The sequence below is a fragment of the Aphis gossypii genome, chromosome 1 (assembly GCF_020184175.1).
Source record: "Aphis gossypii isolate Hap1 chromosome 1, ASM2018417v2, whole genome shotgun sequence".
Taxonomy (NCBI): Eukaryota; Metazoa; Arthropoda; class Insecta; order Hemiptera; family Aphididae; genus Aphis; species Aphis gossypii.
The window spans coordinates 11,255,732-11,282,965 of record NC_065530.1 but is presented as its reverse complement, the minus strand read 5'-3'; the positions used below and the strand labels follow the sequence as shown (position 1 = coordinate 11,282,965).

The 27,234-nt window shown below is 32.7% G+C and overlaps 1 protein-coding gene and 1 long non-coding RNA gene across 2 annotated transcripts in view; one reads left to right on the top strand and one right to left on the bottom strand.

Moving 5' to 3' along the window:
* Positions 1 to 27,234, bottom strand: part of LOC114128166 (titin) — a 106,804-nt gene that overhangs the window by 49,740 nt on the left and 29,830 nt on the right. Inside the window, 23 exon segments of the mRNA XM_050206219.1 lie at positions 485 to 784; positions 2,229 to 2,528; positions 2,624 to 2,923; positions 2,986 to 3,285; positions 3,352 to 3,651; positions 3,720 to 4,022; positions 4,265 to 4,927; positions 4,930 to 7,365; positions 8,038 to 8,227; positions 8,565 to 8,900; positions 10,915 to 11,250; positions 11,587 to 12,590; positions 12,593 to 14,545; positions 21,078 to 21,207; positions 23,998 to 24,161; positions 24,224 to 24,412; positions 24,488 to 24,791; positions 24,865 to 25,095; positions 25,169 to 25,369; positions 25,436 to 25,537; positions 25,601 to 25,757; positions 25,854 to 25,975; positions 26,408 to 26,637. Of these exon segments, the coding sequence (XP_050062176.1) occupies positions 485 to 784; positions 2,229 to 2,528; positions 2,624 to 2,923; positions 2,986 to 3,285; positions 3,352 to 3,651; positions 3,720 to 4,022; positions 4,265 to 4,927; positions 4,930 to 7,365; positions 8,038 to 8,227; positions 8,565 to 8,900; positions 10,915 to 11,250; positions 11,587 to 12,590; positions 12,593 to 14,545; positions 21,078 to 21,207; positions 23,998 to 24,161; positions 24,224 to 24,412; positions 24,488 to 24,791; positions 24,865 to 25,095; positions 25,169 to 25,369; positions 25,436 to 25,537; positions 25,601 to 25,757; positions 25,854 to 25,975; positions 26,408 to 26,637 (10,551 nt within the window).
* Positions 15,904 to 19,338, top strand: LOC126551894 (uncharacterized). Its single transcript, XR_007605776.1, has 3 exons — positions 15,904 to 16,038; positions 18,319 to 18,743; positions 18,807 to 19,338. It is a non-coding gene; the product is annotated as an uncharacterized LOC126551894 (long non-coding RNA).

The following is a 27,234-nucleotide window of genomic DNA, read 5'->3' as shown; positions in this document are numbered from 1 at the left end:
ATGATTGAAAAATTGATATGTTCATCGCTCCGCTCTAAACTAAAAATAATTAAGTCCAAAACTAAGTGCGATTTTAAATCAATAAGACAAAGTCATAAAAGAGAAACGTTTGATATAAAAAAGGATTTACATACAATAGTTGATACTATCGGTGACTATTATCGAACTAAAACACTAATCAGTATCGCATAATTATCACCCACCCACTTTGTAGACTTAAAATAAAATAATACAGGGACCTTTTTCTGTAGCGTACCTTCAGGCAGCATATTAAGTGATTTTACTACCAGGTAACACCTCCCCAATCATAGAACCCAATGTTATATATTAAATTGTAATTTTACCGAGTATTACCACTGGTTAAACTCCCTAATTTTAAGACTACTTATTATTATTTCTTATTTATTGTCACTTATCAAACTTATTCATTGTATATAACTGTATATTGTAGATTACTTTTATAAAGTAAAAAATAAATTATTACCTATAATCAAATTGGCTCTACACTGGGCCATACCAAAATCGTTGACAGCTTTCACTGTGTAATCATTTACGTCCAATTCAGTGGCATTACAGATCGTAAGCTTGGACTCGCCAGTCTCCGGTGTGTAAGATATGACATGGCTGTCGTCAGGCACGACTTGTTCATCCCCGCGACACCATACGATTGTTGGCACTGGAGTTCCAGAAACCACGCAACTCAATTCTACAGTTTCAGTTGGTTTGGCAGCTTTAGGTTTAATCGGGACGACAAATGTAGGAGCAATTCCAGTATCATATTTTTCTGTAAATTCAATATAATCAAATATTTTTCTAATCACGAATGGAAGATATAAGGCTAAAAGAAATCGTTTAGTAATAATACCAAATGCTAACGTTAAATATTTTAACATACTACATTATATATTACTAACAAACACTAAACTATAACTGGTACAGCTCATCTTTCAATATTAATCTTGGTCATTGACTGACGTCACAGATAATGGGTTACCAAAATTTTACAATAGTTTTATCTTTATAACATATTCGAACCCCTGATTTTTAAAAATTACAACGGTTCCTATGTCTATAATGCACTGAACTTATCATAAATACTATATTATTATACTACATATTACTATATAAGACATTATTATACATTAAGCATACATAATATTATATGGATATAATAAAATTGTTATAATATTATTTTAAGTGTATATTATATAATATTTATATATACATGATTCTCAGTTGTTCTTTTCAAAAATAAATCTAAAATGTAGTATAGAAAATAGTAAATATGTAATAATAATTTATTAAAATTAGAGTATTTATGAATTTTGTAAATTTATTTTTCATACAGTTATGTACATAGCCGACCAAAATATTAACAGTTAAATAATTAAGATAATAAACCTCTTAACGCTTAACCATTATAATAATAAAAAAAAAACTAAAGAGTATCTACACTACATGCAGATACATCGGTACATGTATATAACTTGTTTCTACTGAATATAGTTGACATAAGAATGTCAATGTCAATTTGGTATTAGAATAAAAAAAATAATAATAAAAAATAGTAAAAATAAAAAAAATAAATTAAAGTTAAAAATAGTTAGATTTAACTAATAATATAATATATATTTTTTTTATTATTATTTTTTTATACATTTTTACATAGTAACCGGTTGCTATAAATAATCTCCGTCTCAAATGGTAGTATTCTTGGTGTCGCACAAATTAACCGAATGACCCCCAACCATAAGACATATACATGTCAATAAAATATAGTATTTATTTAATATTTATTATTAATATGATTATTTTTAAAACCTATAAAGAGATTATATTATAATTTATAATATTATTCTTTTTTATTACTGATTAATGATTCTAATAATTAGAAAAAACGATGATAATAATAATATTATATTATAATAAAATGAGACCTCTATTAATGAAATCTTACGGGGAACAAAAATAAAATCGTATCATAGAGGAATTCGTTAAGTAGAATTAACGCATAATTAAAAATAAAAGTCATAATTCTCAAAAATAATTCGTTAAATAGAACATTTCGTTACATGGAAGTTCCATTGTATATTATAAATTATGATACGCATTATATGGAATTTAAGATAACAAAAAATTATGGATTTATTACAGTGTAGATATATAGTGTTATTGATATGCATTTTATAACTTAGGTACTTATATAATTGTAATATTTAACCACTAACCTAAAACTAAATTAGCCCTGCATCTAGCTCTTCCAAATTTGTTAATTGCTTCTACTGAATAATGCGCTTCGTCAATTGTTGTTGGTTTTTCAATGGTTAAAGTGGATTCTCCAGTTTCTGGAATAAACTGAATTGTATGCATGTCGTCAGGAATAATTTCGTCCTTTCCACGACACCAAACCACAGTTGGCACGGGATTACCAGTCACCAAACACCGTAAAACAGTTGTTCGATCTGGTTTTGCTAATACGGGCTTTATGGGCTCAACAAAGGTTGGAGCTACACCGAAAACGTCTTCTTCTAAAAATATCGAATTCATAATTTATTGTTTACATACTAAAATGATTAATATACATTTTATAGTGTATATATATTTATTTTATAATGTTACTTACGTATAATTACATTTGCCCGACATTGAGCTCTGCCATATTTGTTAGTTGCCTTCACAGTGTATGTGTTTTGATCAACTTCTGTGGCTTTTAAAATAATAAGTTTTGATTCACCCGTCTCTGGTATAAACGTTATTGAATGAGTGTTATCTGGAACTATTTCTATATCACCTCTGAACCAAACAACCGTCGGTGTCGGTATTCCTCTAACCAAACAATTTAATTCGGTAGACGCATTAGCTCTGGCGATTTTCGGTTTTATCGGTTCTACGAAGATTGGTGCTTCGCCCGATTCATCTTTTTCTAATCAGGAAGAAATGTAGATAATTAATAAAATGCATATCATATTTTAAAATTTCACTTACGAATAATAAGATTCGCACGACATTGCGCTTGGCCGTATTTATTTACGGCGTTCACGGTATAAATAGTTTCATCAATTTCAGATGGATTTAAAATTGTTAAAGTCGATTCTCCGGTCTCCGGATGGTACGTAACCAAATGACTTTCATCGGGGATGATTTCTTCATTTCCACGACACCAAATTACTAATGGGTTTGGTGTTCCTCTTACAGTACATTTAAGTTCAGTTATTTCATTTGACTTGGCAATTTTCGGTTTTACTGGTTGTACGAATGTTGGTGCCTCTCCAAGTTCATCTTTTTCTATGTAAATTTAAAATTAAGCAATTGTATATACATTATATTACATAAGTATACAACATTACTTACGAACTATTAAATTTGCTCTGCACTCAGCTCTTCCAAATTTATTCGTTGCGTTAACTGTGTACGTTGACTCGTCAATGTCATCAGGGTGCACAATTATAAGTTTAGATTCTCCGGTTTCAGGAATGTAAATCAGCAAATGACTTTCATCTGGTATAATTTCTTCATCATCGCGGCACCAAACAACTGTTGGTAATGGAACACCTTTAACTAAGCATGTGAGTTCAGTTGTTTCGTTGGCTTTTACAACTTTCGGCTTCAACCGTTCCACGAACTTAGGCGCCTCTCCATATTCTTCTTTTTCTAAAAATTAAAAATTAAAATATTAATTTTAAATTTATTATAAGTCATATTTGATTCTAATATATTACCAAATGTAATATGTGCCATGCATTCAGATTTCCCGTGAATATTCACTGCTCTAGCAAGATATGTTGAACGGTCAACATCCATAGGATTTACTAATGTTAAAATTGCTTCACCAGTTTTTGAATCAAACGATGTTGTATACTCATCGTCCTCCGGAATTATTTCTTCATTTTCACGACACCAAATAATTTCAGGTATAGGAATTCCTTTCACAATACACCTTAATTCAATAGATTTTTTCCCCCGGACTTTTCTAGGTTTAATAGGTTCCACAAAAGTTGGAGCTTCGCCAATTTCTTCAGAATCTAAAATATGTTAATAGGTATAAGTGAAAAATATTCAAAAAAATATTTTTTAATAATCTATTAATTTTAAATCAATTTCATAAGCATAACAAACCATAATCTGGGAAATTGTTATAATTATTAGCGCTTATTATAAATATATTTTAAACATCGATTACATATGTACAATATTTAGATAAACAACGACACACAAAAATGTTAAGACACTCGAGGACATCACTGATTGATCACTCTAATTCTACCTAACACCACTAGAAGTGCAGTACAAGTTGAGATGCCAGCTGAATTTGTAGCTTGGCAAACATAAACGCCAGCCTGTTCCTCTGTAGGCTTAGAAATCCTTAGTGTAGATGTGTTCTCGTATACAATTATTTCGTAAACATCGGTTGTTTGTAGTTCACGATCATCCCGGTACCATTTGACTTCAGGTGAAGGGACTCCCCCCACAGAGCATGTAAAAGCAGTAGGCTTTTGATGTTCTGCTACTAATGGTTGAACTTTTTCAATGAAATAAGGTGCTACAATTTCACTCTGAGTCGCTTTACGTTCAGGACTTTCCTCACTTCTTTTTATACTAACTATTTCAAGATCTTGTAAAGGACTATCAACGTTTATAGATTTCGGTAAAGGTGACTTTTTAGACTTAGACTGTACATCAATTTTAGGTAAATCACTAATAAAAGGCTTAGGTTTTCCTAAACTATCATCAACTGTTTTCTTATTATCTAAAGGTTTTTTTAAGGGAATAGGTTTTAATTTAATTTCCTCAGGTATGTCTGGCTCTGGTACTCCTTGTTTATACTTGAGATTTATATCTTTCTCTTCATCTGATGGCACAGGTTTAGGTGTGCCAGGTAATATTTTTTTATCAGGAATGGGTTCTTCTTCTTTCTGTATTTTTTTTTAATATATTTGGGTTTTTTAACTGGTGATTCCACATCAGGGGAACCATCGTTTTTAATCGGTGTTACCTCAGAATCATCAGGACTTTTACCCAATGGTAAAGGCTTAAATGGTTCTAACGTAAAATCTATGTCTTCAGATGGTTTTAAATCAGGTTCTGGTTTAAAACGAGGTTTTTCAATAGACTTCGGCTTTTCCATTTTTTCATCGTCTGGCTTTTTGGGTATTTTCTTTAATACGACTTTCTCTTGATCGTCACTTTGAATAGGCATTTTTCCTTTTCCAATGACCAACTTCTTCGGAGTTTCTTCATCAGAAATCTTTTTGTCTGGTACTTGTTTTGGTAAAGAAGGATGCCTTTCAGGTACTTCCTTTTTATCATAATGGAATTCAGATGGTTCATACTTTTCAAGAACAACTGGTTCGAGTTCAGGAAGGGTTAACTTTTTCGGTTTAGTTTTTTTAATTTTCATGGCCTCAGCATAATTTCTAGAGAGAACCCCGTTGTCTACGTAAACCGGTTCTAACGATGCAATTGTTGGAAAATATTCATGTGTATTGTAATCAATATGTTTTAAATGCGACTTCAATAGTACTTTAGGAATTTTTACATGATCGACATCAATCTTCGACTTTGAAGGCGCTTTCTTCAGTTTGATAGTAGCTAATAATGGTTTATTTTCTAACTCAATTGCCTCGAATTTAGTGGGTTTCACATCAACGGTTACCATTTCTTCGAGTACAGGTATATTCTTTTCAATTGATATAGGATTCAATTTATCTTCCTTATTGTCAACTGTTGGTATAATTATATCATCAGATTTTACAGGTTTTTTCTTTTTCATTTTTTTATCTGGTTTACCCTTAAAGCTTTGAGGGTTCACCAATTCATCATCATTTGGATGATCGAATGGTTCAGGTTTACCCAAGTTCAGATCCTCTGGCTCTTTTGTAGCTATTGGTTTCTTTAATGAAAATGGTTTTAATTTTATTTCTTCGGGTAAGTCTGGCTCTGGTACTCCTTGTTTATACTTGAGATTTATATCTTTCTCTTCATCTGATGGCACAGGTTTAGGTGTGCCAGGTAATATTTTTTTATCAGGAATGGGTTCTTCTTCTTTCTGTATTTTTTTTCTAATATATTTGGGTTTTTTAACTGGTGATTCCACATCAGGGGAACCATCGTTTTTAATCGGTGTTACCTCAGAATCTTCAGGACTTTTACCCAATGGTAAAGGCTTAAATGGTTCTAACGTAAAATCTATGTCTTCAGATGGTTTTATATCAGGTTCTGGTTTAAAACGTGGTTTTTCAATAGACTTCGGCTTATCCATTTTTTCATCGTCTGGCTTTTTGGGTATTTTCTTTAATACGACTTTCTCTTGATCGTCACTTTGAATAGGCATTTTTCCTTTTCCAATGACCAACTTCTTCGGAGTTTCTTCATCAGAAATCTTTTTGTCTGGTACTTGTTTTGGTAAAGAAGGATGCCTTTCAGGTACTTCCTTTTTATCGTAATGGAAGTCCGATGGTTCATACTTCTCAAGAACAACTGGTTCGAGTTCAGGAAGGGACAACTTTTTCGGTTTAGTTTTTTTAATTTTCATGGCCTCAGCATAATTTCTAGAGAGAACACCGTTGTCTATAAAAACCGGTTCTAACATTGAAACTGTGGGAAAATGTTCATTGGTATTCAGGTCCACTCTATATAAATGAGATTTAAGTAGAACTTTGGGAACGGCCGTAGGTTCAATTTCTTTTGATGGTTTTTGAGACGCCTTCTTAAGTTTAATTGTAGCAAATAATGGTTTGTTTTCAACATCTAACGATTTGGGCTGTAGCGGTTTCATTTCAACGACTTTCAACTGTTCTTTCTTAGGAGAAAGAATATGAGAAATATCTTCAATATCATTATCACTAACATCATGATCGGTATCTTTACGACCTTTTCTCCAAGGAAGTTCCAATTTCTCATTCAAAAGTTTTAGAGGAACTTTCTGTTCTGTTAAATTTTTAGGCTTTGATGAAATATCTGTAGAAAACACTTCAACTTTAGGACAAACATTAAACTCTGACACCACGTCATCCATAGGTTTCATAATACCTTTAAGATCCTTTGAGTCCGATAATTTTGGAGAGAGTACACTAATCTCATCATCATTCAAGGCAGTAACTTCATCGTCAGGAGAAAATTCTTTTTCCTGATTCATATCTTCATTCAATTGAACATGTTTCTTTTTCTTTTTCACTCTATCTTTAGGGACAGAAATGACTTTTTGAGCACAAACTATTGCATCAGGCTTATTAGACTCATCTTCCTTCAACAAATCTTCATGCTTCATAAACCGTATTTTAATCATAGGATGATCTTCAACAACACCAAATCCAGCATCTTTATCCACGACACCATGATCAACTGCTGTTTTGTTATCCACAACAGGTTTTTTGAGCGGTTTGAGAGTGACTTCTTCTACAGTTTCTTTCGACAACGGCTGCTTTTGTGTTTTGGTCTTTTTGAGAGTGACAGTCTCTTCTCTCCAAGGCACCGACGGTTTTCTTTGTGGTTCAGTTGGGATATCTTCAACTGGGATGTCTTCGACTTCCTCAATCGTTGGTTTGTCTTCCACAACCTCTTCGGTTTCCTGAACTTCTCCCTTTTCGTCTGTAACTGTTTTCTTTACACGACGTCTTCTTCCTTTTTCGACCACCGTTTCAACTACTTCAGTTGTCTCTGTAATTGGTGTTTCTTCCTTCACAGGAACATCATCCACAACAGGTTTTTTGAGTGGTTTGAGAGTGACTTCTTCTACAGTTTCTTTCGACAACGGCTGCTTTTGTGTTTTGGTCTTTTTGAGAGTGACAGTCTCTTCTCTCCAAGGCACCGACGGTTTTCTTTGTGGTTCAGATGGGATATCTTCAACCGGGATGTCTTCGACTTCCTCAATCGTTGGTTTGTCTTCCACAACCTCTTCGGTTTCCTGAACTTCTCCCTTCTCGTCTGTAACTGTTTTCTTTACACGACGCCTTCTTCCTTTTTCGACCACCGTTTCAACTACTTCAGTTGTCTCTGTAATTGGTGTTTCTTCCTCCACAGGAACATCATCCACAACAGGTTTTTTGAGTGGTTTGAGAGTGACTTCTTCTACAGTTTCTTTCGACAACGGCTGCTTTTGTGTTTTGGTCTTTTTGAGAGTGACAGTCTCTTCTCTCCAAGGCACCGACGGTTTTCTTTGTGGTTCAGTTGGGATATCTTCAACTGGGATGTCTTCGACTTCCTCAATCGTTGGTTTGTCTTCCACAACCTCTTCGGTTTCCTGAACTTCTCCCTTTTCGTCTGTAACTGTTTTCTTTACACGACGTCTTCTTCCTTTTTCGACCACCGTTTCAACTACTTCAGTTGTCTCTGTAATTGGTTTGTTTCTCCTTCACAGGAACATCATCCACAACAGGTTTTTTGAGTGGTTTGAGAGTGACTTCTTCTACAGTTTCTTTCGACAACGGCTGCTTTTGTGTTTTGGTCTTTTTGAGAGTGACAGTCTCTTCTCTCCAAGGCACCGACGGTTTTCTTTGTGGTTCAGTTGGGATATCTTCAACTGGGATGTCTTCGACTTCCTCAATCGTTGGTTTGTCTACCACAACCTCTTCGGTTTCCTGAACTACTCCCTTTTCGTCTGTAACTGTTTTCTTTACACGACGCCTTCTTCCTTTTTCGACCACCGTTTCAACTACTTCAGTTGTCTCTGTAATTGGTGTTTCTTCCTTCACAGGAACATCATCCACAACAGGTTTTTTGAGTGGTTTGAGAGTGACTTCTTCTACAGTTTCTTTCGACAACGGCTGCTTTTGTGTTTTGGTCTTTTTGAGATTGACAGTCTCTTCTCTCCAAGGCACCGACGGTTTTCTTTGTGGTTCAGTTGGGATATCTTCAACGGGGATGTCTTCGACTTCCTCAATCGTTGGTTTGTCTTCCACTACCTCTTCGGTTCCTGAACTTCTCCCTTTTCGTCTGTAACTGTTTTCTTTACACGACGTCTTCTTCCTTTTTCGACCACCGTTTCAACTACTTCAGTTGTCTCTGTAATTGGTGTTTCTTCCTTCACAGAACATCATCCACAACAGGTTTTTTGAGTGGTTTGAGAGTGACTTCTTCTACAGTTTCTTTCGACAACGGCTGCTTTTGTGTTTTGGTCTTTTTGAGAGTGACAGTCTCTTCTCTCCAAGGCACCGACGGTTTTTCTTGTGGTTCAGATGGCATATATCAACTGGGATGTCTTCGACTTCCTCAATCGTTGGTTTGTCTTCCACAACCTCTTCGGTTTCCTGAACTTCTCCCTTTTCGTCTGTAACTGTTTTCTTTACACGACGTCTTCTTCCTTTTTCGACCACCGTTTCAACTACTTCAGTTGTCTCTGTAATTGGTGTTTCTTCCTTCACAGGAACATCATCCACAACAGTTTTTTGTTTTTTGAGTGGGTTAGAGTGTTCTTCTACAGTTTCTTTCGACAACGGCTGCTTTTGTGTTTTGGTCTTTTTGAGAGTGACAGTCTCTTCTCTCCAAGGCACCGACGGTTTTCTTTGTGGTTCAGATGGGATATCTTCAACTGGGATGTCTTCGACTTCCTCAATCGTTGGTTTGTCTTCCACAACCTCTTCGGTTTCCTGAACTTCTCCCTTTTCGTCTGTAACTGTTTTCTTTACACGACGTTTCTTCCTTTTTCGACCACCGTTTCAACTACTTCAGTTGTCTCTGTAATTGGTGTTCTTCCTTCACAGGAAATCATCATCCACAACAGGTTTTTTGAGTGGTTTGAGAGTGACTTCTTCTACAGTTTCTTTCGACAACGGCTGCTTTTGTGTTTTGGTCTTTTTGAGAGTGACAGTCTCTTCTCCAAGGCACCGACGGTTTTCTTTGTGGTTCAGTTGGGATATCTTCAACTGGGATGTCTTCGACTTCCTCAATCGTTGGTTTGTCTACCACAACCTCTTCGGTTTCCTGAACTACTCCCTTTTCGTCTGTAACTGTTTTCTTTACACGACGCCTTCTTCCTTTTTCGACCACCGTTTCAACTACTTCAGTTGTCTCTGTAATTGGTGTTTCTTCCTTCACAGGAACATCATCCACAACAGGTTTTTTGAGTGGCTTGAGAGTGACTTCTTCTACAGTTTCTTTCGACAACGGCTGCTTTTGTGTTTTGGTCTTTTTGAGAGTGACAGTCTCTTCTCTCCAAGGCACCGACGGTTTTCTTTGTGGTTCAGATGGGATATCTTCAACCGGGATGTCTTCGACTTCCTCAATCGTTGGTTTGTCTTCCACAACGTCTTCGGTTTCCTGAACTTCTCCCTTCTCGTCTGTAACTGTTTTCTTTACACGACGCCTTCTTCCTTTTTCGACCACCGTTTCAACTACTTCAGTTGTCTCTGTAATTGGTGTTTCTTCCTTCACAGGAACATCATCCACAACAGGTTTTTTGAGTGGCTTGAGAGTGACTTCTTCTACAGTTTCTTTCGACAACGGCTGCTTTTGTGTTTTGGTCTTTTTGAGAGTGACAGTCTCTTCTCTCCAAGGCACCGACGGTTTTCTTTGTGGTTCAGTTGGGATATCTTCAACGGGGATGTCTTCGACTTCCTCAATCGTTGGTTTGTCTTCCACTACCTCTTCGAATTCCTGAACTTCTCCCTTTTCGTCTGTAACTGTTTTCTTTACACGACGCCTTCTTCCTTTTTCGACCACCGTTTCAACTACTTCAGTTGTCTCTGTAATTGGTGTTTCTTCCTTCACAGGAACATCATCCACAACAGGTTTTTTGAGTGGTTTGAGAGTGACTTCTTCTACAGTTTCTTTCGACAACGGCTGCTTTTGTGTTTTGGTCTTTTTGAGAGTGACAGTCTCTTCTCTCCAAGGCACCGACGGTTTTCTTTGTGGTTCAGTTGGGATATCTTCAACTGGGATGTCTTCGACTTCCTCAATCGTTGGTTTGTCTTCCACAACCTCTTCGGTTTCCTGAACTTCTCCCTTTTCGTCTGTAAATGTTTTCTTTACACGACGCCTTCTTCCTTTTTCGACCACCGTTTCAACTACTTCAGTTGTCTCTGTAATTGGTGTTTCTTCCTTCACAGGAACATCATCCACAACAGGTTTTTTGAGTGGTTTGAGAGTGACTTCTTCTACAGTTTCTTTCGACAACGGCTGCTTTTGTGTTTTGGTCTTTTTGAGAGTGACAGTCTCTTCTCTCCAAGGCACCGACGGTTTTCTTTGTGGTTCAGTTGGGATATCTTCAACTGGGATGTCTTCGACTTCCTCAATCGGTGGTTTGTCTTCAACAACCTCTTCGGTTTCCTGAACTTCTCCCTTTTCGTCTGTAACTGTTTTCTTTACACGACGCCTTCTTCCTTTTTCGACCACCGTTTCAACTACTTCAGTTGTCTCTGTAATTGGTATTTCTTCCTTCACAAGAACATCATCCACAACAGGTTTTTTGAGTGGTTTGAGAGTGACTTCTTCTACAGTTTCTTTCGACAACGGCTGCTTTTGTGTTTTGGTCTTTTTGAGAGTGACAGTCTCTTCTCTCCAAGGCACCGACGGTTTTCTTTGTGGTTCAGTTGGGATATCTTTAACGGGGATGTCTTCGACTTCCTCAATCGTTGGTTTGTCTTCAACAACCTCTTCGGTTTCCTGAACTTCTCCCTTTTCGTCTGTAACTGTTTTCTTTACACGACGCCTTCTTCCTTTTTCGACCACCGTTTCAACTACTTCAGTTGTCTCTGTAATTGGTGTTTCTTCCTTCACAGGAACATCATCCACAACAGGTTTTTTGAGTGGTTTGAGAGTGACTTCTTCTACAGTTTCTTTCGACAACGGCTGCTTTTGTGTTTTGGTCTTTTTGAGAGTGACAGTCTCTTCTCTCCAAGGCACCGACGGTTTTCTTTGTGGTTCAGTTGGGATATCTTCAACGGGGATGTCTTCGACTTCCTCAATCGTTGGTTTGTCTTCAACAACCTCTTCGGTTTCCTGAACTTCTCCCTTTTCGTCTGTAACTGTTTTCTTTACACGACGCCTTCTTCCTTTTTCGACCACCGTTTCAACTACTTCAGTTGTCTCTGTAATTGGTGTTTCTTCCTTCACAGGAACATCATCCACAACAGGTTTTTTGAGTGGTTTGAGAGTGACTTCTTCTACAGTTTCTTTCGACAACGGCTGCTTTTGTGTTTTGGTCTTTTTGAGAGTGACAGTCTCTTCTCTCCAAGGCACCGACGGTTTTCTTTGTGGTTCAGTTGGGATATCTTCAACGGGGATGTCTTCGACTTCCTCAATCGTTGGTTTGTCTTCAACAACCTCTTCGGTTTCCTGAACTTCTCCCTTTTCGTCTGTAACTGTTTTCTTTACACGACGCCTTCTTCCTTTTTCGACCACCGTTTCAACTACTTCAGTTGTCTCTGTAATTGGTGTTTCTTCCTTCACAGGAACATCATCCACAACAGGTTTTTTGAGTGGTTTGAGAGTGACTTCTTCTACAGTTTCTTTCGACAACGGCTGCTTTTGTGTTTTGGTCTTTTTGAGAGTGACAGTCTCTTCTCTCCAAGGCACCGACGGTTTTCTTTGTGGTTCAGTTGGGATATCTTCAACGGGGATGTCTTCGACTTCCTCAATCGTTGGTTTGTCTTCAACACCTCTTCGGTTTCCTGAACTTCTCCCTTTTCGTCTGTAACTGTTTTCTTTACACGACGCCTTCTTCCTTTTTCGACCACCGTTTCAACTACTTCAGTTGTCTCTGTAATTGGTGTTTCTTCCTTCACAGGAACATCATCCACAACAGGTTTTTTGAGTGGTTTGAGAGTGACTTCTTCTACAGTTTCTTTCGACAACGGCTGCTTTTGTGTTTTGGTCTTTTTGAGAGTGACAGTCTCTTCTCTCCAAGGCACCGACGGTTTTCTTTGTGGTTCAGTTGGGATATCTTCAACGGGGATGTCTTCGACTTCCTCAATCGTTGGTTTGTCTTCAACAACCTCTTCGGTTTCCTGAACTTCTCCCTTTTCGTCTGTAACTGTTTTCTTTACACGACGCCTTCTTCCTTTTTCGACCACCGTTTCAACTACTTCAGTTGTCTCTGTAATTGGTGTTTCTTCCTTCACAGGAACATCATCCACAACAGGTTTTTTGAGTGGTTTAAGAGTGACTTCCTCAACAGTTTCTTTCGTTAACGGATGCTTTTGAGTTTTGGTCTTTTTCAAAGTAACATTCTCTTCTTGCCATGGAATATCTGATGGCTTTTGGGTTTTAGTCACGGTTACATTCAGTGCTGTATCTTCGAGCTGTTGTTTTTCCCTTTTTCTCTTTAATTCGTCCTCGTCTTTGATGTTTTTTATTGGTTTGAGTACCACGTCTTCTAACGTTTCTTTATTTGTTAATTTCTTTTCAGTCAACGTTTTTTTCAGTGTTACATTTTCTTCTGTCCATGGAATAGATACCTTTTTATCTGTTTGTCCTTTTATTTCATGCCTGTTTTCAATGTTCTCCTTATCTATTTTTGATTTATTTGGTGCTGATTTTTTTAATATTATTTTTTCTTCTGTCCAAGGAGTTATTGTTTTTGTTTGTTCTTTCGTTGTTAAATATTGATTTAGGATAGTCTTTTCACTCTTTATAACATCCTCCTCTTGAGGTGAAGAATCTTCTTTTTGGTTGATTTCATCTACATTTTGTTTGATTAACCATGGTCTGGTATTGTTGGGATGTTGACTTTTTGATTCAACATTTTCAATACTTTCAGTTTTGAATTTTGGCTTGTATTCGTCTGGAACGATTTCATAGTTATCATTATGTTGTTCTCCGAAATAAAATTGACCTTGATATTTTTGATTTATAAGATTTTCATCTTCCAATCCTATGTCTTGTTCATTTTCCTTTGATTTATTTTGTTCTATTATTTTTTCTGACAACTGTGCATTTTTCTTTTGTTTTTGATTTTTGAAAATCATTTCTGTTGTTGTCACAAATGTTTCATTTTCTTTTTGATGTTCTTGTTCTGATGTATATGGTTGAATTATTTGTTCCTTTTCCATAGATCTTGTTAATACTTTATAAAGAATATCCTTTGCTAATGATTTATTGTTTACTTTTTTTGTATATAATTGTGTTAACTTATTAGTTACTTCACCAACTATTTCATTTTTATCATTTTCATTTAAACTCACAATATCGCCTTGTTTCATTTTTTTTACCAAAACTTGGTTTATTATTTGTTTTGCCTTTTCAACATCTTTAGTATCAATTTTATTTTGAATTAAAGTAAATATCTGTTCTGTAACGTATGTATATATGAATGTACCTTCTTGTGTTACTGTAATTAAGTCACCAATTTCTGTAGGTTCAATGAATACATTTTCTGTAATTAAGCTTTTTGCTTCTACCGATGTTTTTCTAATTCTATCAATTAAAATTCCTTTTCTCCATGGTAATACATTATCATTTGTTTCTAACCCTTTTTTATCAGTTTTAATATTTTTTATAGAAATCTTTGAACCTATTTCTTTTGTTTTTCCTAACCCTTGATTTAGTGGTATAGTATCCACTACACCTTTATCGTCAAATGTACCGGTTTTATAAGTAACCCCGTGTTGTCCTGTAAAAACATTATTAGTTGTCTTATATTTTAGATTACAGCTATGGTATGACTAAATAGTTGAAATAAAAATAGTAAATTCTTTAAATAGTTTTTATTCTGTAAATTTAACAATTTTCCTCCTACAAATAAATGACTCATTTTATTTGTCTTATTCGGTGTCACATGGAATTCATAACTTATTTTAAAACTTAATCTTTTGCATGTGAACAGTACATTTTTTATATGCGAGGTCACAAGAGTATTGTTTTTTATTATGAGTTTATATTATTATATAATATATATGCATGTGTGTACATATATTATATAGAGATTTTAGAAATTTGGCAATTGTAAAATCTATTTATTTTTGTTCTACGATAAATCAAATTAAAATGTTAGTTTATACATTGTTATACTGTCATTTTCATGGATTATTTTGATCCATGTCTCATGTTTATGATGGAGATTTTTTATTCACTTCAACTTCAGCTAAATTTTTTTCGATTTCATGTAGAACTAAATAAATATAAAAACATGGACCGATGGGCATAAATTTGATACATTTTTTTAATTGTCATCAACTTATTTTTATACTTAATTAAGTTTTTATAAATACAATATATCAAATTTTTCATTTAATTTTTTTTTATTAAAATTAATTATGCATGCAATAAATAATTGTTTTATGTAATGCAATTATTTTTTTGTGTATTATAATCGAATTTCCACTTTAAATGTAATTAAATAAATAATCATCACCATCTATTAACTATAAGAAACTGTGCCAATTTTTTTTATATTCATAAGTATTTTAATTTCTAAATCTAATTTATTGATTAAAATTATGTTACCTTAAATATACACAATATTACAAGACTATGAATGCAACTTATAAATGATATATTTTGAATATTGTTTTTGAAACATGTCGGACACTTAATAACTTATAATATAATATATAATAATTTACCAAGCTATATTCTGATAACCATACTCGTATAGTAATTAATATTACCATAGATAGAAGTAAGATAATGTCGTAGTTTATGGTCACATATGGAAATGTTTTGTGTATTTTGTTCTAAAATGTACATAATATATAGTATTTGATTTTTTATGCAATAACTAGGTAATAAATTAATTTAAAACTCAAAGGCAGCCAAATGTATTTGGCATGTGGAACAATGATGGTTCATCGACATAATTGTTATATGATTAATGTTTGGCATTCAAATTATTAATATTATAATAGGTTTTTCTGGTTTGTTTCTTCTTGGTAGGAGTTCAAATCCAACGGCGGCATGTTGAAGGTTTCATCGATGTAACGTACATGTAGTGGCCCCCCAAGTGTGATGAAAGAGTTATTATTGCTAACCGAGAAGGGGAGATGCTGCAGATGCCAACGTGCTACTGTAGAACAGTACGGTCTAAGGCTTCTGTCAAAAACGTTCATACGAGTACGGCAAAAAAACAAGAATTATAAAACATTTCTATCCACTACTACTGAAAATGTGAGTAATATAGATACATTGAATAATAAATATTATTTTAGTATAATTTGTGTAAAATTTAATTTCAAATTAACGTAACAATTTTATTTTATTTTTATTAATAATAAACCATAGGCTATCAAAATTTTTTTGAAGTCATATTTTTTTTATAAATATATAATGTATTAATTTAATAAAGCTAACTGATAGCCAACTATAATTATAATGACTTAATAATTAATTAACCTTTTTACGTGTATATTTATGATTTGACTATTAGTTTTATTATTTAAAAACATGCGACTGGCAGGTAACGTGATAAATTGATTTTATAATTAAATGATACATAACAATATAATCAATACAAAATACATATAAATACTATACAATACGTAGACACAATTTAACGCACCACTCAGAGACTAAAATATAGATCATTATGATATAGCTATATATAAGTATAATAGATAATAATGTAGAGTTGGTAAAAGAAATAATTCCCATTTAAATGCAATTCGAAAATTCTCATTTTCAAAAACATATTTGATTGTAATCAATGATTCTTAACAAAAAAAAATGTGATTTCAAATTATTCGAATAATAATTAGATACCTACTTACAAAAAATAGTAATCCTCAATACAAAGTGGAACAATCAAATAATTTTTATACACGCTACGGTTCGAACATTAATTATTAAGTTAATCATCAATATTTAATCTAGAGCCTACCATATAATATAACTTTTAATCGAATAGACTACCTAACCAAAAATATGATTGGTTTTACTTGAAAAAAAATCATAAACAAACAACAATGATCTAAAGTACGAATCTGTACTTGGCTGCTTATATTATTTATAATAATATGTTTACTCGCATATATATTTATATCTATACACAATATTGTGTTTGATCGGGATTATCAAGGCCATACAATTACAATATACACAGAAGTAGACCTAGTTAGTAGTTATCATACTGACTAATACAATATAAATAGCTAATACCATTGATTGTATACTTAGGACGATGTTTTACAACACCCGCATGTGTTATCTGTCTCCGTAATATAAACGTATATGATAAATTTGCTTTTGGTGGAACTATTTTTTTTAATATTAGAGCAAATGTACCTAACTTAAAGCTTAGAACATTATCTGTTTGTCGGATTATACGATATTTTAATTTTTAAGCAAATGACTAAAATATAAAAATTCTCATAAAATCATAACAAAATTTAAATATCGAGAAAACCCAACGAAAGGTTATGTTCATACCTTTAGGTTTGATAATAGATCGATTCGCTTTAATATTAAAACTAACAACAAGAAATCGGTTCTATTAAAAGTAACAAATGTTCCATGTTGTATGCTGTATACGTTTGTAAAACGGAGACAACACATGTGGGTGTAGCATCCTCTTAATCATAAACTTAAAATTAAACAACGGGCCGTATATCTTAAAGAATATGTTATATATAATATTATATATATGTTTTAGTACACTATAAGTTATAACCGCGATAAAAAAGCAACAATTATTATGTATGTTTGATAAAAAAAAAAAATAATAAAATAACAGTGCACACATCATGTTTATTAATACATCAAAAACAGCTAAGGTAATGTAACCGCAAGTACGCGAAGATTCGCATTAGATTCGCATTAGTCACGCACAGCATAACGTACCAATTAAATCAAACGAATTTTACGGCCAACCCGGCCAGGTACCTAATTCACGAGCTTTTTTGCGACAATTTTAAACGATCGTGTAAGTCGCGGACCTTCGTAAACATATTTCGTTTGTTTGATGTGTAATGCGACTGTGAAAAAAGACTATTTTTAAACGAATTTCAATGTTTGCGGCCTTTTGGCAAACCACGTAATCTTCGGGCGGCGGTGGACATGGGAATCCCGATTTTTCCGGAACGCGTCTGTCGGTGCATGTGCATGACCCGGTTACGCGTACATATTATAGGTACCACGCCAGGTAACCACACGATCCGCCCGGCTAAAAATAATACCATGACGGGACGACACACGTATCACCATTGCGTATAGGTACGACTATAATATGACCATATACGTCCGCAATTATCGCAACTCGGATGATGATGAATAACATTTATCTCGGGCGAAAGGCAATTCGCGGACACCGAACCGCGGCGATCCCCCGACGTCGCGCGTTGCGGCAATACAAAAAATATTATTGCCTATTACCTATTTTACAATCGGCCGAGGCCACGTTGCGAAACTAGTTTTTCACTACAACGGTCCATCGTTGGTTTTATTTTGTTACAGACTAGCCGCGGATCCGCTGTGTTCGATCAGTTCGCGGACGACCACTACATCACCGGTTGACAGCCGAGAACGTTTCGGCGGTTTACTATTGTACCATATTGACATATTGTATTCTATATATATAAAATATAAATATATATACACTAATCATATATATGTTTGTGTACATGTAAAAATATTGTATTGTTTTTTTTTTTCAAAATCTTTTTTTTTCCGAAAATAAAATCACAAATATTTCGTTTGTATTATGTTATGTTTTTCCAATGATAATGATCGCTTGTTGTTGTCTTGGTGTCCGTTAAACTGTATTCCATCTCATTTTTTTAAACAGTCTCTAAGCAGCGGCGGCAGTAGCAGTAGCAGTGATGGCGGAGGCGGCGGCAGTTCGGCGAGTTATCAGTGCGTCTCCTGCAGCAGTTGCAGATGTAGGTACAGGCGAGGCCTTGAGGATTCGTTGCCGGATTTTATTTTTTTATACTCTCTTTCAGGGTCATAAATCATTTTTATTCTCTCTCTTGACGCTTATCCTGCGATTCATCGCCGCATACAGATGTCACACGGTCGTCGTTACGGCAATCAATTAGAATCGCCAAAAGACTGACGCGCGCCAAATGTAAAATCAACACAATGTTTGTGAGTTTTAATAATAAACGACCGTGTGATTAGGTATAAAAACAAGAGCTAAAAAATTTTCCCTCGGTAAAAAAGTACCACCGTCGTGTATATGTTTTTTTTCTATCCATGGAGCACACGTGTGTGAAATGTGTACACACACACACACACACACACACACACACACACCAAAGAATTTCCATAAATAGTGACTCGGCGAGGGTTGTGCGCACGTCGCAAGATAGTCCTGAGCACCACCAGTCGGTTCAGAAATAGAATGCCCCAACAATAATACTACATTATTTCTTTTCCCTCTCTCTTTCACTCAGCGTCCCTATCAGCCTCTCTCTCTCTCTTTTTTTCTCTCACTCTCTCTCTCTCTCTCTCTCTCTCTCTCTCTCTATTTCTCTTTCCCCCTCACTCTCTCTCATTCTGTCGCTTACCATTACTGTCAGCACCACTCCCACACAAAAGTTTCCTGTCCTTACACGTTTGCCTCTTGGCGGATTATCGTAAACGCAAGCACAGCGTACAATAACTGCGGTTAAATTATGGCTCCGATAATTAAATGGCATTGCTTTCGTATTTAAATATACACACCGATTCGCGGAATCGTCGAGTGCAAAATACTACAAACAGTGGCAAAAAAGGAAATCTTCCTAGACACGACGACGCGGCTGCAGCGATCGGTTAAACAAATTCTGTAGAGCCGCGGCGCGCGATAACGAACAGATTCGTGTGTGGCCGTATTGGTTTTCGATCTTCTCGATAATTACTATTATTATTATTATTGCTCTGGTGTTTAGTACCAAGTGCTTACTATGATTAGTTGTTTGTTTAGCGATTCAGCATTTCCCGGCATTTTAATCCAAGTTCAAATTTTTTTATGGCTCTTAAGTCGTTAAACGTTTTTACATCATGAACACGTAGTCAAGCATAGACGTTGGTGACATGCAGCATAGTTGAATAAATGTAATTAAATAAGAAAATACACGTAAAGTATGAGCATAATAAGAAGGGGTCGTCGATATCGCTCTAATTCACAACATACTGATTTTTTTTTTTTTTTGAACCATTTCAATGGTGCCTTTTGATTTGTAGGTATGTTTTTCTGTAAACTTAATGATGCTAAAACATTCGATCTTTCTGCAATACTTTTTGACATGAGTAGTATTCGCAGACAAATCTGCTGTAGGTATATACCTACCAACTTTTTCTACTTTGTAACATAGTTTAAAGTTCTAACTCAAAATAATTGTATATAATTATAAAAGGACGGACTTTTCGGTTGCAAATCTGCTATTAGTTCAATATGCTAATTATTAAGAACAAAGAATCCAACGTACAATCGTAAATACCTCGAATATTTCATAGGTCAGAAAAATAAGAAATATAGTATAATCAGTTTCTTATTTCAGTTTTGCAACCGAATTGTTGATGGTTTATACAACACTACTTATTGACTAAATTACAGGATACAATATAAGTATTTGCATTCAATAGACGTTTATTAAACATAATAATGTAATATTTGTTAATACAATTTATTATATAATCGCACCAGCTTAAATAATTTAATAAATATAATATGATTATATAAAACAAAATAAAAATCAGGTTAAAAATGAAAAATACATTTTGATAACAATAACTATAGCCGCGAAAGCTATTAAAATAAATAAGACAAAATTCTTGGAGCAAAATTACAATTAAAACTAATAAATAAATAAATAAATAATAAAAAATATCTTGTATAATAATTGTATGGCACTTGATAAGTATTCCTGGGTTAAAACGAAGCCTAAACACTAAGCTACATGGATTTTCATTTTCCGTATCGGCATTATTAAAATAATAAATAGCACTTAACCTTCACGGGTTGATTAAAAAAAAAAGAGAGAGAGAGAGAGAGAGAGAGAGAAACAAATAATACCTAAAGCATATTTTTTTCCTCGAGAAAATGATTGTTCTTAAATTATTATTTGAAAGCACAGGTAGCATTTCCATATGTGACTTATTGATGATAGTTAAATTCTAATTACGGACACAGTATATATATATATGTGTGTGTGTATATGTTTAAATATATATACTGCACAAATATATATTTGCTTATATAATTATACGTAATCGTGATTATTTCTTACTTTTCACCGTAAGTCTGGCCGAGGTCTCTACTTGTCCAGCGCTATTTGTGGCTCGACACGTGAACACACCAGAATCTTCTTCGTATGTCGATGTTATTAACAGGACGGCCATGTTACCTTCATACATCATCTGTAATCATGCGTAGATAATTTTTATTAATACAAACAAAAATATGATATTTAATAGATTAAGAGATCAAATAATCTGATACTCGTCATAACTTAATGGTGTACCAGTGTACCACTTATTCAATTTTAAACTTTGTTTAATTATATACGATCATTATCTTATATTATAATGTGTCAGATCAAACGATTAACGCTGTTCTAAATATTATTTTTTTATAAAATTTTATAAATAAATGACCATTTATAAATTATTTCATGTATACATTCATTTTTCACATTTTTATTATTAATATAAACGGAGCTATATTTTTCAATGTTTGGTTTCACAATAATTTTGTTTTTTTATTTACAGAAGACACTATAAGTGTAAAATCAATTTTAATAGTTTTACATACCACTTAATAACATGATACTTTGAAAATTTAATTTTTAAAATATATTATATTCTCAATTTAGATTCTGAGCGAAGCGTTAATGTGTTTTTAGTGGGAGTCTAAACACTAAACAGACACGATAAATAGTTAATAAAATTCTTCGATTTTAAACTTAGAGGATAGTTTTAGATAGCAGATTGAATTTTGTTTGTACTGAAGAAATCAAAAATGTCACAGCATGTTTTTTTCAAAATAACCGAAAAGGAGACAACAATTTTAAAAACCAGAATTTTTATACAAAACCAATTTTTGACATAATCAAATTAATTTTTTTGGTGTAGTTCAAAAACAAAACCCGCAGATACTTAATGTTTTCATCAAATATTTTTGATAACATTTTTCTACGCATAGTATAATTAACCAAATATTTTGACTATTTTAAAGCTAATTATGAATAAATAAAATATAAAATATAAATAAATATTTAAAGTTTTTTTGGATATTTTTTTATAAATGTCATTAAGAAATCTATAGCTAAGTAAAAACGTTTGAAAATTTGATACAAAATTACATACGTAAATAATTTGATCATTGACCAATTAAAAAATATAAAAATAAATAATCCTAATATTTTTTTATAAGCGAATGCATTTAATATTTTTACAACATTTATTAAAATCTCGAAAATTTCAAATTACTTTGTAATAAAAAATTCATAAAACTATTTCTTTTTATAACTGGGAATCAGGATTAGAAAATTGAATACAAAATTCTTCATAAGTTGGTTACTTGAAATTTTTATCAAATGTTTATAATTACTTTCTAAACAGAATAAAATTGTACAAGGTTAAAAGTTTAAATGTAACTTCAAATTTTGATAAAATTCCTTAAATCATAAAAATAATAAAATTGTTTTGCAATTGAAAATTTATCGAATATGCAATTTTTATAGTTAAAGATAGACATAGGTTAGGTCCTTATAAGTAGTTCATACTGAAAATAAAATTTTAAATACATTATATAAAATATACTTCATGATAAAGCCATATATAGACTGATAGACAGTCTCCACTCGGCATTCGATATCGTTTTTCATGTACAATGAATGTCACATGTACGATGTACATGTACCTACGTCCTACATGTGACCCACTCGATACTACTGTACAACAGAATGGTACTCAATTGTCCACTTTTATTTTACTTTTATATATATATATATACTCATATATTTCAGATTCTGAGAAAATTGAATAGAACTTAGTATAGGTTTTACAATAATTAATTATATTTTCGGGTGAGATTAGAGGGATGCTACTCGGATCACAAAACTAATTTATTTAACTTTTATAGTAAAGATTAATAAAATTTAACAATATTTGATTGTATCTCAATGCTAAATGGGTTAAAAAATATAATAATTTAAGAAAAATCAAGTAGATAGTAGAAACATAATATTTATAGATTAATAATTAAACATAAATAGTAACAATTTCAAATATGTTTACAAATTTTACAATGAACTTTTAAAATCAAGAATGAAAATAAAATATAAGGAAACATAATTCAAGTTTCACAAAGACTCATTTTTCAAATACAATGATTTATAATGACTTTTAAATCTATAAGAAAAACTAGAAGCTAATTCAACCACAGATTTTTCATATTTAATAAAATTATTGGTCTATGAATATCAAAATTTTGTAGAATACATATAATATTATCTCATTTACATTTAGATACTGTGTAATAAAAACTTTGTTTTATATTGTAGTTATTACTTCTTCAAAATAAAAATATATATTTCTCTTATTTTTATGGAAAATAAACCAGAGAACTCGCTTTAATTTATAATTGTTTAGAAGGTGTCTAGTGTACTTCATTACAGGTCACTGTGATTTATGTATAAATCATTCATAAAAAAATGTATGTGACTTTACTTTTTTTTAATTTCAGTAGAAAAATGTAAGAGAACTTTTGTATTACATATTCAATGTTCAAGTGTTAAAATAAAGAACTATATGCATTTTTAATTATAAAAATAATTATCAAATTTTTGCATTTCATTTGAAATTCAAACTTTAATCGCTCATAAAAAAATTGTGTCTATATTTAGTTTGATATGTTTTAATTCCTATAAAGATAACTTATGAAAAATCTTGCATTCAATGTTTAAGATATTTTACTGGCAAGCAACAATTTTATCATACATAAAGACGTTAAGTACTTTATTTATCATTTCATTGTAAAATAAATACATTCGTTCATCCGCTCAAAATCTAAAATTGTATTCATAGCGTTGATATTGTAGTTTGAACCTATTTAATTAGTCCTTCACATTTTTGTGTACCAATATATTTATATTTTATTTTTTATCGTATGTTTTGTCATTAGAATTTAACATAATCAAAACTCACTTTAAAATCTGGTGTTTCGGGAATAAGTATTCCTTCTCTAAACCATTGTACAGACGGTGACGGTTGTCCTGACACTTGCGTGCGGAACTGAGCCGCATTACCTTCTGGGACAATAACGTCTCTCATTGGGCTCAAGGTTGGAGCTATGTCTTGATTTTCAGGTACTGAAACATTATTTTTTAGATTATTAAATTTTATTCACTTGGAAAAATAACTTGTGACATACCAATAACTTTCAAATTAGCTGACAGGACAGCCTGGCCACCGGCATTTGACACTAAACATTTGTACGTGCCTTCGTCTTCTGGGAACACTTCGGATATATGAAGTGAAACTGTTTCCCCGTCTTGCGTCATGCGGAAATATTTTGATGGTTTGATAACTTTATCGCCTTTTTGCCATTTTACGGTTATTGCTACGATAATTATAATAATAACAATATAAATACAAAGTTATCATATTATTATTTTTTTTTTTTTTTGTGACTTACGAGGTTGTCCAGAAATTTTACAGCTGAACGTTACAGGTTGTCCCTCATGAATCACTTGTCCGGATAACGGTTGGGTAATTGTTGGTGCCTGTTCTTTACCACTAGGTTTTGATTTGGGTTTATCTTTCTGTTCCAATGGTTGGACTACCAACTGAGCTTCACATCTTGCTTCACCAGAATTGTTGATAGCTACACACTCATAGGTTCCGCTGTCTTCAGTAACCGACTCAATGATTAAAAGCGTGTATTGATTGTCTTCGTCCACCGTTTTGTAACGAATGTCCTGGGTGATTTTCTTTCCGTTCTATAATAGAATAAAATTTAAATCGTTTTTGAAAACAGATTTTTTAAAGACTACCACAATTATTTAAATATACCTTTAACCAATATACATCCAGTGGTTTATTAGCGCTGATTTTAACGTCAAATCTGACTAGTTGACCGGCTTTTACCACTGATCCTTGCATTGTGCTAAGGAAGCTTGGTGGACCAGGTCCTTTCCTGCCAACTTGTTTACGTTCTTCGACAAGTAAATTGGCACTGCATTTTGCTTTGCCACCTCTGTTCTCCGCAATAACGGCAAAGACACCAGAGTCTTCCATAAAAACCTTAAAACCAAAATAGTATTAAATAATATTCAAATCAGTTTGTCTCGTTTGTATATTAAATATGAATTATTACTTGTCTAATAACTAGTATGGATTTTGTACTAAACGTATGTATTTGGAAGTCAGGTGAGTTTTGGATTAAAAAGTCTTCTCGGTACCATTTTATCGTGGGTAATGGTTCACCATCAAATTCAACCTCAAAACGCGCTTGGTCCTGTTCGAATGCACGGCAAGGCTGAATTTTGGTTGTGAATATTGGCGGTTTGGACGGCTCCTTCGAAAAAATAAGATACCAACATATATGAAATATTCATATAATGATTTATGGTTAATTTCTTACAACTTTTCCTTGGACTACCCTTTCTTGGTTTTTACGTGTGTGTTCTACTTCAGTTGTCTCAGTGGCAGTAATTTTCCTACGTATTTCTTTATCACCTTGTATCTATGTAATAAATGTAAATAATTATTCAAAAGTTAATATTAATTTTTTTAAATTTCCACTCACTTCTTTTTGAGTTTGTTGCTGCTTTGCCACGTGAATCTCTTTTCCGTGTACTGCCGATTCAGACGGATCTGGTATTATTTGTGGACTTTGATCACCCCGTGCTTTCAGTAACTTTGTTGTTTGCCAAGGCATTAATTCTTCTTTTTTATCTTTAACTCTAAATAGAATAAATTTAATTTTATTGTTAATCGTATTAAACTGTATATTATATAGTATTTTAAAGTTAATTAGATAATAATAATAATAGACTTACAATGATTCTTCATAATTTTTAGACATATTTTTAGATGTAGTTTTCAACTTCTCGCCTGCAATTGATATTTGATGATTAGCTTCTCTGATTCTTGCTTCTTTTACCACTTGATCTCCTTCCAACTATAAACCAAATAAATAAATTGTATAAAAAAATGAATTATTTAAAATTATGTTAAAATGAGTGCTAGTTATTCAAATGTACGTTTAATTTTTTAAAAATAATATTAATATAACCACTTTTTTTATAATAATGTAATAATATAAAATTAAAATATTAAAATTAAACCCTAAATTTTATCAATATTATTTTGTGTTTAGTGATTAATTATAGTTAGTTATTTTATAAATTATTGATCATGAAAAATCTAATCTTTCAGCAATATTTTGAATAATGTATCATGTATGAATGTATGATATACAATTTAAGTATCTACCAAATAATAGAACATTGGATTTCAATTTATTTTAGGGTAGGTATAAAAACATTAAAATATTTAAGTAACAAATATTAATGTTTTAATTTATTAATGTATGCGTATGACATTTACTTACTTTACTCAATTTATTATAATAATCCTCATTCTTCTTTTGTTTTACAGTTTCAGTCCATTCAGGTTTTGGCTCACCTAATTGCTTTTGTTTCATTTGATCACCAACCGTTGATATAATCATATTACTATAATCAACATTTTGAACATTTGATGCTCTATCAGTAAACACTTTTTCTAGTTCATTCTCTTTAAGATCTCTTTGATACTGCACCAAATCACTGTCGTACCATGCTAAACATACATTTCAATTACAATTTGTCTTCATAAATTTGTCAAATATAGGATAGGTACATTCATGCAATACACTTACATTTTAATAAACTAAATATTAAATAAACTTATAAAATACTATAATATGAAAAATTAAATAATGGGTATTTAAAACTAACAAAAGGTTATGAGTTTAAAAATACTTAAAATTATTATAATGATTAATAAGCCATCAAATATTAAAAAGCAGTGAACTTCTATAGTTCATTTTGTATTACACAATATTATATTCTATATTTTTAATTATTATTATATTAGATATGTAAAAATTAAAAAAAAAAAAACAACACAATACCTGATTCAATACTCCAAAAATTGAAATGCTGTAGATAGTTAGTAGAAGCTACGAAGAATTCCTCTTGACAAGCCAATTTACCATGTTAGAAAAGCCTTATATAGTTGGATATAAAGGATAAGAATAGGAGAATTGTGTGTATTTTTGAGTTTTGTGTTGTGAATGTGTGTGGAAATATTTTGTTTAAATATTAGATCTACATACTTGAATATTATTAATTATTATAGCATTATTTACCTCCAAGACTTACACAGTGCATAGCC